Source organism: Argentina silus, assembly GCF_951799395.1.
Source record: "Argentina silus genome assembly, chromosome: 17".
In the NCBI taxonomy this organism is placed as follows: Eukaryota; Metazoa; Chordata; class Actinopteri; order Argentiniformes; family Argentinidae; genus Argentina; species Argentina silus.
In genome coordinates, this window is record NC_139671.1 from 7,701,382 (window position 1) to 7,713,582 (window position 12,201).

At 49.9% G+C, this 12,201-nt stretch overlaps 1 protein-coding gene across 1 annotated transcript in view; it reads right to left on the minus strand.

The window, feature by feature from the left end:
- Window positions 1-1,398: 1,398 nt before the first annotated feature.
- fut8b (fucosyltransferase 8b (alpha (1,6) fucosyltransferase)) overlaps window positions 1,399-12,201 on the minus strand; it is a 20,272-nt gene continuing 9,469 nt past the window's right edge. Inside the window, exons 4-9 of the mRNA XM_083688571.1 lie at window positions 11,052-11,166; window positions 8,694-8,931; window positions 6,395-6,641; window positions 2,618-2,794; window positions 2,236-2,386; window positions 1,399-1,947 (exon numbers count right to left, since the gene is read on the minus strand). Coding sequence (XP_083544697.1) covers window positions 1,609-1,947; window positions 2,236-2,386; window positions 2,618-2,794; window positions 6,395-6,641; window positions 8,694-8,931; window positions 11,052-11,166 — 1,267 coding nt within the window. The 3' untranslated portion in view covers window positions 1,399-1,608. The remainder of the gene's footprint in view (window positions 1,948-2,235; window positions 2,387-2,617; window positions 2,795-6,394; window positions 6,642-8,693; window positions 8,932-11,051; window positions 11,167-12,201) is intronic.

Below are 12,201 nucleotides of genomic sequence, written 5' to 3' on the forward strand. Positions count from 1 at the left end.
AGTTTGGGCAGATACAAGGAGGAAGGAATGGGAGGCCAGTGGAACGCTCAGATAGGATCTAAAGTACTGTAATAGGTGATGCATGAGAGAAACATGGAATGTTGGTGGTGCAGGTGGAAATCAGTCCGGAATGCTGGTGGTGCAGTATTTGGGTGCGTTTTGGGAAATCACAAGTGCACACTTGGTTTCTCAAGTTTATTCGATCTGTGGTTATCAAAGACAATGCCCAGGAACATAAGTTATGAAAAAAGTCTTCATGATGGGACTCAAATCTGTTATGACATAGCATTATCATCTTAAACATGGCGTCTCTCTTTTTTATGTCCTCATTTATTTAAAACAGTAATGTTAAAAGTAAAAAAAAACAAAAAAACAACAACAAACAAACCAACAAACAAACAAACAAACAAACAAACAAATGAGCAGAACAGACATAGAGATGTCAAAAGGACATTAGCTCGGTGGAGTGCTTTGTTTGGTGAGCCCACGGAGGGCTCCTTTGTGCACTATTAGTTCACCATAATTCAACGTACTTCACCACTGTTGACCATAGTTCAGCATTGTTCTAAGTGCCTGCCGTGCAGAGGACGGTCCTGCTGTCACCACCAGTCTCATACTGAGCACAACAACACTAGTCAGTCAGGAAGAAAGACATAAACACACCACTCACCAATGACAGGCACCAGTTCATGGCTCCTGAACAGACACACACACACACACACACGCACGCACACACGCACGCACGCACGCACACACACACGCGCGGCGCACACACACGCTCTCACCTCACCTTCTCACACACTCATGCTGTACAGTACACAATGCACAAGCCCCTTACACACAAAATTAAGACTGTTAAAAATCACGTGTTAAAAGCACAATATGGTGGTATAAAATTAATTGCACATGATAAGACAAGATGGAGGGCAGTGAGGTTGGTTGGCGTGGAGGGGAGGAGCTGGAATGGGAAGTGAGCGAGGCAAGAGGGAGATACAGTACATTCAATGAACAAAGGAGGAAAAAAAAAAAGGCAAGATTAGAATCAAAACCACCAAAAAAGAATTAAATAAAAATGAAACACTTTTTTTTTTTTTTTTTTCTTTCCCAGTTTATAATTGTTTTTCAGCCATCGATTTTAAAGCTCGCCAGTCTCAGTCCCAGTCCACCTCTGGAGAGAGCGAGCTTTGTCAGTTATGTAGATTTAATTGTTTTCTTGCTCGCTCGAAATCAATGTTCATTTCTACATGTCTACATACCAGCCGATAGTGGCGCGTCAGGTCGGGGTGGTGGTGGGTGTAAGATTCCATAACAAGCCACACAGTCAGCCAAAACGCACACACACGCTACACACACGCACGCACGCACACACACACACACACACACACACACACACACACACACACACACACACACACACACACACACACACACACACACACACACACACACACACACACACACACACACACGCACACACACACACAGTGCAGCCTGATCACCCCCCGCTCCCCCCTCCCCCCACCCTCCCCCTTGGGTCCAAGCTTTTCTCTCTGTTCAGTACAGAGTCTCTCTCCTCCCTTCTCTCTCTCTCTCTGTTCCTCTTCCCGTTTACTTTCTTTGAGAGCTGAGCAGCTTGTCCGCCTCAGGGTACTTGGGGTACTTCACGGTCTCGATTTTCTCCTTCACTTTGTAGGACGGATAAAGGCCGGTGCGGCCCAGTTTGCGGTTCACCCCCTTGGAGTATCCGTCCCAGTGGTTGCCGGCCACACCGATGACGTCGCCGGGCTCCAGGGGGATGTCGTCGGCGTTGCGGGGGTGGTGGGGGTAGATGGCCAGCTGGTTGTGCGCGTTCTGGCCCCCGAAGTAGTAGATGTCGTCGAGCGAGTGAAAGAAGGAGGAGGCGTCCGGATGCAGCGTCTGCATGATCTCGTAGGCCACGCGACACACCTGGGACAGGGAGCGCACGCACACGCACGCACGCACGCACGCACGCACACACACACACACACACACATACGCACACACACACACACAGACACCCACAGACACGCACACACACACACACACGTTGTCAGATGGACTGGCATCTGAATGGACTTCAGATGTCCTCAAGTAGACAAGTAGACAAGATTAGTGAGGAAGGTGCATTGCTATTGTTGTTAGGGTTAGGGTTAAGGTTAACCGGTTAGGGTTGTTAGGGTTAGGGTTAATATAGTCTAGAGCATTCCCCCGTACCTGTGAGGAGAAAGTGCAGACCAGGAAGTCAGTCTGAGACAGGAAGTGGATGTCCAGGATCACTCCTCTGAGGGAGTTCTCTGTGTAGCGGTTGTGAAGGCCAGCGGACCACGAGATGGAGTTATCACTGATGAACTCATACTCAGGATACCTGCAGGACACACACACACACACACGGATGAATTGAACATACTGTACATGCACAGACACACACACACAGAAAGACAGACAGACACACACTGACACACACAGACACAAGCACACACACGCATGTATGCATGCATGCACACACGCACGCGCGCACACACACACGCACGCATGCGCGCTCACACACACACACACACACACACACACCCTCCACCACGGGGGTGTGGTCACTCACTTGGTCTTGGCCTCCTGTAGCAGTGAAGGGTCGTCAGTCGCCAGGTAGACGCGTTTCTTGTCCACGTGGACGCGGCGGGCCAGGTGTTGGAACTGCTCCTCCACGTGGGCCATGTACTCCTCTATCGGATGGAACGCTGCCTCTGTCCCTACCTTATCTGTCCGCCTCACATGGACCCTACAGAGAGAGAGGGAGAGGGAGAGGGAGAGGGAGAGAGAGAGAGAGGGAGAGGGAGAGGGAGAGAGAGAAAGAGAGATAGTGATTACATATTAAGTTGCGATACTTTAAAATCAATACTTTCACTAACAACTGCTCTGGCAGCGTTGCTGCACCCTTGCCAGCCCTGCCAATAAGCAGACAAAGAGAAAAGCAGTGCCACTAGCATAGTGGATGAGTAACGGAAGAGAGAGAGAGAGAGAGAGAGAGAGAGAGAGAGACTGTGAAAGGGAGAGAGACTGTGAAAGAATAAGAGACTAACACAGCATACTGTACTGTGTTTGTGAAACCGAGTGCTTTCTTTGATGAATGGCTCACACCAAAACAAAGGCAAGCATCTACGTTTTTTGGGGGGGAGGCAGAGAAAAATAAAAGGAAAGAGAGAGAGAGAGAGAGAGAGAGCGAGAGTAGAGTAGAGACAAAAGGGAATGAGCAAGAGACGGAGGGAAGAGGAGAGATGGGGGGTGGTGGTGGGGGTGTGGGGGTGAACGTATGTGCAAGGGAAAAGAGAGGGAGCCGAGAAAGAGATGGAGAGAGAATAAATAGACTGCGCCTAATTACAAAAACTGGCCTGAGATCAGTCAGCCCCAGTCCTAAGGATGCTCACTAGAGCAACAAACACCTTTATTTACTCTGCGAATGAAACCCTGACGGAGCCCCCACATCACAACGGAGAGGAGGGGGGGAGGGAAAGGGGGGGGAGAGAGAGAGAGAGAGAGGGAGGGGAGGGGGAGGGGTAGCCTCTACAGGTGTAAGCTGTACGGGGGCTCTCCTTCTCCTCTAACTCCTTACTCTACCCCCCCCCACCCCCCCACCCCCACTCTATTTCTCTCTCTCTCTCTCTCTCTCTGATCTGATCTAATGGGACTCTTGACTCTGGGCCTCTCCACTCTCACCACGTCTCTCTCTCTCTCTCTCTGCCATGGACTCTCTCGTTCCTTTCATCTGCTGTGTTTTTCTTCTTCTTCTTCTTTTTTTTTTTCTTCCTGCATTTCTCTCTCTCCCCTTCTCCTCTTCATCTTGCCGCTAGTTCGCTGGCAGACCTTGCCGTGGCCGGTAATCAAACCCCCCCCCTCACCTCACCCCACCCCACCCCACTCCTCCTCCTCCTCCCCCCCCCTCCCCCCTGGCTGTCTCCTCCGGTTCGTGCCAGGCTATGCTACTAGCTAGGTCTACACTAGCAGGCTGTGATGTGCTAAGCTGAGCTGAAGGCTGCTGTTAGCTGCTTTGGTCTGTGGGCTTCATGTCCACAGAGAGAGAGAGAGAGAGAGAGAGAGAGAGAGAGAGAGAGAGAGGAGGTCCAGGGCCCCCAGACACTCCACAGGAGGAACAGGAGGCTTGGTGTTTTCGGTGCCCAGGTTTCGGCCCTGGATCCCGCGCCGCCTCGCGTCCAAAAGAGATAACCCCCCCCCTTCTAACGCGACCCCGGCTCTCTCTCTCTCTCTCGCTCTCTCTTTCTTTATCTGCTACCTTCCTCTAGCCCCACCCCCCCCCACCCCCGCTATCCCACTTCCACCCCCCAACTCACTCCACTCTCTTTCTACTCGCTTCTCTTTTCCCTACCGCCTCATCCCCCTCTTGACACCCCCCACCCCCCACCCCCTCTCCTGTCCCCTCCTCCTCTCTCCCCTCTCTACTCTCCTCCCCCTGCGGTGCTGAGAGAAGTGCTCAGGCACTTTGTTATAATATCAGTGCAGAGAGGAGACAGACAAGAGCAGTGGGAAACACTTTGTTCTAACACTTCATTTCAATAGAGCTCCCCAGTGATGGGTGATGGTGGTGGTGGTGAGGGTGGGGGGGGGGTCGCTTACATGGGGGGAGGGAGTGAGGGAGGGCGGGTGAGGGGGGGGAGGCAAAGACAAAGAAATAGAGATATGAAAAAGACAGTGAAAGAATGGCAGGAAGCGATGCGGGAGGGAAAGAGAGAGAGAGAGACAGAGAGAGAGAGAGAGAGAGACAGAGAGAGAGAGAGAGAGAGAGAGAGAGGGGTGAGTAGCAGGTAAAGATAGAAGTGCGTAAACAAACGCAGAAAGACAAAAAAAAAAGGAAGATGAGTCATAACAAGAGGAAAGGGAGGGCGAGAAAGAGTTGAGAAAAAAAAGGGGTAGAGCCGCAGACGTAATGAACGAGAAAGAAATCTACACTCACTGGCCACTTTATTAGGTACACCTTGCTAGTACCGGGTTGGACCCCCTTTTGCCTTCAGAACTGCCTTAATTCTAAGTGGCATAAATTCAACAAGGTGCTGGAAACATTCCTCAGAGATTTTGGTCCATATTGACATGATAGCATCACGCAGTTGCTGCAGATTTGTCGGCTGCACATCCATGATGCGAATCTCCCGTTCCACCACATCCCAAAGGTGCTCTATTGGATTGAGATCTGGTGACTGTGGAGGCCATTGGAGTACAGCGAACTCATTGTCATGTTCAAGAAACCAGTTTGAGATGATGTGAGCTTTGTGACATGGTGCGTTATCCTGCTGGAAGTAGCCATCAGAAGATGGGTACACTGTGGTCATAAAGGGATGGACATGGTCAGCAACAATACTCAGGTAGGCTGTGGCGTTTAAACGATGCTCAATTGGTACTAAGGGGCCCAAAGTGTGCCAAGAAAATATCCCCCACACCATTACACCACCACCAGCCTGAACCGTTGATACAAGGCAGGATGGATCCATGCTTTCATGTTGTTTACGTCAAATTCTGACCCTACTATCTGAATGTCGCAGCAGAAATCGAGACTCATCAGACCTGGCAACGTTTTTCCAATCTTCTATTGTCTAATTTTGGTGAGCCTGTGCAAATTGTAGCCTCATTTTCCTGTTCTTAGCTGACAGGAGTGGCATCCGGTGTGGTCTTCTGCTGCTGTAGCCCATCTGCTTCAAGGTTCGACGTGTTGTGCGTTCAGACATGGTCTTCTGCATACCTTGGTTGTAACAAGTGGTTATTTGAGTTACTGTTGCCTTTCTATGATCTTGAACCAGTCTGGCCATTCTCCTCTGGCATCAACAAGGCATTTTCGCCCAGAGAACTGCCGCTCACTGGATATTTTCTCTTTTTCGGACCATTCTCTGTAAACCCTAGAGATGGTTGTGCGTGAAAATCCCAGTAGATCAGCAGTTTCTGAAATACTCAGACCAGCCCGTCTGGCACCAACAACCATGCCACGTTCAAAGTCACTTAAATCACCTTTCTTCCCCATTCTGATGCTCGGTTTGAACTTCAGCAGGTTGTCTTGACCATGTCTACATGCCTAAATGCATTGAGTTGCTGCCATGTGATTGGCTGATTAGATATTTGCGTTAACGAGCAGTTGAGCAGGTGTACCTAATAAAGTGACCAGTGAGTGTAGAAGCAGAGGTAAAAAAAAATAAAAATGAAAAAAAAAGTTAAGTGAAAAGGTAGAATAAAGGGAAGAGAGACAGAACATCAGAGAGAGAGAGAGAGATGACAGAAGAAAAGAGCATGAAGGGGAGGGCCGAGAGTGAAAGAGAGCCAGACATAAAGAGAATGAGAGAGAGGGAGAGAGAGAGAGAGAGAGAGAGAGAGAGGTACCTACCCTATGATCGGGTGTTTGAAGCCTAGCTTGGCAGTGGTCTGCTGGATCTCCTTCTCCAGCCAGGCCTGGGGGCGCACCAGGTACTTGACGAACTGAGACACCCACCAGACAGAGGGGTCTCCGTGGAGGCGGTGGAGGCGCTGGGCCAGGTCCTCGGGGATGGCCAGGGGCAGGTAGGGGGGCCGGGGGTGAAGACTGTCCACAATGGGCAGCTCTACCACCTGGACATCCTTATCGTGGTCCTCACCTGGAGAAACAGAGAGAGAGAGAGAGGACGATTTAAGAGTCAAAGAGAGGAGAGAAAGCCCTGGGAATCAATCCTAATACTTTCAAAAACACAAATCCAAATCTCTCTCCATCCCTGCCTGTCTCTTGAGTGACAGTTGCTCTTTGGCTGTCCTTCTTTAAAGGCCAAGGTGAGCCCGTCCACTGCCATGGCACTGGGCTGGCACCAGCCGGCCCAGAGGGTGCCCCCCTGACTGACAGGAGCCCTGGGCAGAGGGTTAAGCCTGCCTGATTATGAAGGTCACCCTCTCTGGGCTCCAGATAGCCTTTCCCCCAGCCATACCCACCTGGGAACATGTGGTAAGCCTCAGAACACAAAGTAGGACAAGGGCATACACACACATACGCACGCGCACATGCATGTGCACACCTGCGCACTCACACACACACACACACACACACGCACACACGCTTGATACCATTCTTCATTTCGTTACATGCATCATAATGAGCCCGTCCTCCAATTTCTACCTCCACCAACCTCCCCTGACTTACACACATACACACATGCACGCGCGCGCACACACACACACACACACACACACACACACACACACACACACACACACACACTTTCAGCTAATCTCATCTCACCAGAAGGGATATGTCTGGCAGACAACCTCAAGTCACATCCAGTCTTAAACCTGAGGGTGATGTTTTTTTAACAGATACAAAAATAAGCTGAGGGAACAGAACTGGCACTGTGTGAAGTTAAACTACAGTAAAGTGGCTCCTACAATTACCAGGCCTAATGCAACAGCACACAGCTTTCATAACCCATTTTCGAACAAATGGAATAATTACTCATTAAAAATGGCCTTTTCAAAGAAAGAGTAAAAAAAAAAAAAAAAAAAAGGAAAGAAAAAGAAAGAAAGGAAAAATAAAAACAAGGCGAAAAGAAACAGGGGCCTTGGCGTGAGTGTACGCCAGAGCATGAGCTGAATATAAATTGGCAAAAGCATTAAATATTTAGCAGAAAAAATATTCCCATGCCTTTCTTTGCTTATATAACATCATTGGCAGGTTTTTTCCGATGGGGGAACTGGGCATATCTTGGAGGCATGCACTTGGCACAAATGCACAGTTAAGTGCTGCTTCCCCCTCCCTCTGCTACTGTACCTAATTAGGACACTAAGAAACTTAAATTTTATCTCACCCCCCAATCCCCATGAATAAATTGATGCTCCGCAACTTAAACTTTTTTTTTTCATTTCACTTGTGATTCGGAAATACGAGCAGGAATGAGAGCATGTCCCAGAATGCACTGCAATTCTATTGACTGCTTTTTGTCGGTCAATATCTTCGCTGATTGGCTGTTCTTTCTTTTGGTCTGTGCTCTCTCCCCACAGATACACACACGCGCACGCACACACGCACACACACACGATACACATCCACTTGCACGACATACACATAGACCGCGTGGGGTCTGTCCATATCTAGGAGTGTTTCAGCCCCTATGGAGACACGGCTCACATAGGAAGTGGAGCTGCTCAATTGACTCACCACACAAACAGAGCAGAGAGGGCAGTCACCACGGAGACAGGAGGGCAATCACCACGGAGACAGGAGGGCATGCATTAGATTGAAAAAGTAACGGGAAAAGCGGGCATGCGTGTGCGCGCGTGCGAGAGAGAGGGGGAGAGAGAGAGGAGAGAGAGAGAGGAGAGAGAGAGAGAGGAGAGAGAGAGAGAGGAGAGAGAGAGAGGAGAGGGAGAGAGGAGAGAGAGAGAGGAGAGAGAGAGAGGAGAGGGAGAGAGGAGAGAGAGAGAGAGGAGAGAGAGAGAGATAAGCGGGAGAGAGAGAGAGCCCAAGATAGTGAAAGCCAGAGGCAGTGAGAGATAGAAAATAGAGAAACTAGGAAGAAAGAGCCGAGAAACAAAACCAGCGTGGAACAGCTTCATAATGCTGCGTTGGCGCTGGTCACAGCTCCAAATGTTCTCTTCTGATTAACGGCCAACATCCCAAAGTCCCCCGTGCCCAGTGGTCAGTATTCCTATCCAGTGATCATTACCTGACCAGTGTCCTGTGGTGGCTCCGGTGCGGTCCATGCAGGAGTTGCTGACCGGGTGGAAGACGGTCTCCCAGCCCCCCGTGGCGTAGCGCCAGTTGTGGGACTCCAGGATGAGGGTGCGCTGGGTGCCGTAGGCGATCATGAAGCAGTAGACCACGTGATGCAACTGGCAGCCGTAGCCGCAACCTTTGTTAATGTTACACACCAGTTTACGAGCCTTACTGCAGTCCTGGGGGTTCTGAGGATGAGAGAGGGAGAGAAGAGGAGAGGTAGAGAGAGAGAAAAGGGGGAGGAGGGAGGGGGAGGTAGAGGTGTTAGAACATACTGTTGTTTGACCTTGATATTGTAGCTCCTCTGTTGCTCTTTGAGTTGCAATCCAAACATCACTAATCTCTCCCCTCCCTCGCTCTCTCTCTCTCCCCTCCCTCGCTCTCTCTCTCCCCTCCCTCCCTCCCTCGCTCTCTCTCTCTCTCTGTCTGTCTCTGCCTCCATCATTCAGTCTCACCCTCACACATAATTTCTTCTTCTTCAAAAATAAAAAATACTGTCACTTTTTCTTCTTGAAATTGACTCGAAAGAGGTCTCCCAAACTTGAGAGTCTCACACACACACACACACACACACACACACACACACACACACACAAACACAACCAAAAAAGTGCGGCCTTTCAGTATGAAGTAGTCTACCCTTAAATCACAAAGTGACACGCTGTGTTTTCCCATCATAGCGCGAGAGCAGAGTGAAGCGCGCGCAGCACCAAAGTCGCATTTCCTCATCACTTGTGCCAAACATCTTTCCTAAATAGCAATTTGCTCTGTGATGTGAGTGTTTTTCTCATTAGTCTGTCACAGCTTCAGATAGTTCACAGTAATCAGGCCGCCTGGCATCGGCAGGAAAGCGATCGCACTCTCTTGTCTGTCTGCTTAAGAAGTGGAGGAGGAATGTAACGCTCCTTCATGTTCCAAACGTATTACCCCTGGTGCTCAGTAACGCAACAACATAAGCAGATGTCAAACGCACAACTAACGCTAAACTTGCGATAAAACACTGATAATCTGGCGTGGCGTCTTGACAAAAAAAGGACTTGAAAAGGATGTTTTACAACCCTGGAGTGGGAGCGTTGTGCTTAATGAGAATGGCAAACATAACAAGCCCAGAGCTGGAGAGAAAGAGAGACTCTCGGCTCAGATTAGGAGCTTCGAAAAAATAATATATATAATATATGCCATTTAGCGGACGCTTTCATCCAAAGCGACTTACATTGCAGCGAGTGCATACATTTTTCAGCATATATGGTCCCAGAGGGAATCGAACCCACAACCTAAGCGTTGTTAGCACCGTGCTCTGCCAACTGAGGCAGAGAGGAATTCACCAATACATAAATAATAGGTTAAGATGTCGGAGGGAAAGTAAGGAGGGTGATGATGCAGAGCCCGGAGTGAGAGGTGGTTCAGGGATAATTATGCAACGAGGAGAACGAAAGACAGAAGAAGCATCTCAGTCCTGTATTACAGGACACTGCAGGTGAAGCAGCTCTTTGTAAGGTGCATCTCCTGCTTCAATATGGAATATCTGTCAACACATCTCCTGTATGACTCATGAGGTGTTGGGGGTGGGGGTGAAGCAGTAGAGGCAGCAGTCGAACAGATAGAGGGTGGGGTCCTTGGCTTTGCGTGTGAGTATGTGTGTGTGTGTGTGTGTGTGCGCGCGTGACCGAGTGATGAATTACTGATGGAGGTTGGTGGAGCTGTGATCCCTCAGCGGTGGTGACAGCAGCTGTTAACGGTGCTGTCTCCGCCCAGCCAGACTGACTGGGTTCTCTTCATCAAACACACAGGCTCATTAATGCTGCAGGGCTCTGCATTGCATCGCCCCACCCAGACCCGACACCACCAAACTGGGGAGGAAGAAGAGGGCTTGGGGCTCTTGGGGCTCTGAGGTGGAGGTGTGAAGCCATGAGTGGAAACAGTGTGTGTGTGTGTGTGTGTGTATATGTCTGTTTCTGTGTGTGTGTGTGTGTGTGTGTGTGTGTGTGTGTGTGTGTTTCTGTGTGTGTGTGTTTCTGTGTGTGTGTGTGTGCGCATGTGTGGGTGTGTGGATACAGACGAACAGGGCAGACAACACTCAGACAGAAATGCTGCCAACGACAGTTCCCAAAACATACAGATATGACACGTTTCATGTGTTTCATCTGAGGTGATATTGACAGTTAAGTGTTGTGTAAATTGGTGCAGCAGGTGCAAGAACACTCTAGCAATGTGTGTCTTACAGTGAGTGTGTGTGAGTGGGGGCGGACAGTTGGTTGAGCAGTGTGGACAGTTTTGACAGTTGGATGAGCACCAGGTGCTGTGGTACCTGAAGGTAGGTGATCCTGTTCTGAACCAGGGCAGACAGGTCCTTCGCCTCCTTCACCCGCCAGTCACCCACTCCGTCAGCCTGGCTGAGGTAGTAGAGGTCCGTCATGATGGACCTGTGCAGCAACACACACACACACACACACACACACACACACACACAATGAAGGTCATAAGTCATTTGTGCCACAGGATTCTAGACTAGCACTGACACACACATGCATGCATGCATTCACCCACGCATGTACGAACACACGCATGTACGAACGCACGCATGTACAAACATACGCACGCATGTATGAGTACACACACGCATGTACGAATACGCACACGCATGTATGAATACACACACGCACACATACTTCTCCATCTCTAAAAGTCAGCATAGCTCAGTTCATTTATTACTCAGTTCTGTGACCCAAATCAGTCACATCGTCAGGGTGGGTGGGAAAACCTCCAGAACACACACACACACACACACACACACACACACACACACACACACACACACACACACACACAGACACACACACACAAGCACACACACAAGCACACATACACACACACACACACACACACGCATACATACACACACACACACACACACACGCACACACACAAGCACACATACACACACACACACACACACGCATACACACACACACACGCACACGCACACGCACACGTCCTCGCTCTGAATTCCTGCCTCTTCTCTGGCCCAGACACTATCAGCCAGTACTAATGCTCTTGTTTTAAAAGCCGTCACCACAAAGTGTGCAAAAAAAAAAAACTCTTTTACCCAGCACACACCAGGGAGCCATCACAGCCTCCCTGCGAGAGAAATACCAACCTAGCTCGCCACAGAGATACCAACGGGGAATAAGCAGACAGACCCTGTGGGCTTTGGCAGGAGAGGGGAGCTCTCCTGTGGTGGTGCTGGTGGTGGTGGTGGGCTTCCTCAGTGCTGCTGCTTGGCTGGGGTTTGCAGACGTCAGGGCTGCAGGCACTAGGGTTGGCAGCTTAGTGCCGCGGCCCTGAGTACTGATTACCCCTGCACCAATTGGGGGACAATTACCGCCCTAATTTACAATTACCCAATAAATCAACAGGCAAGACGTGGAGAGGGAGGGGGAAGAGAGGGGGAGTGCCTT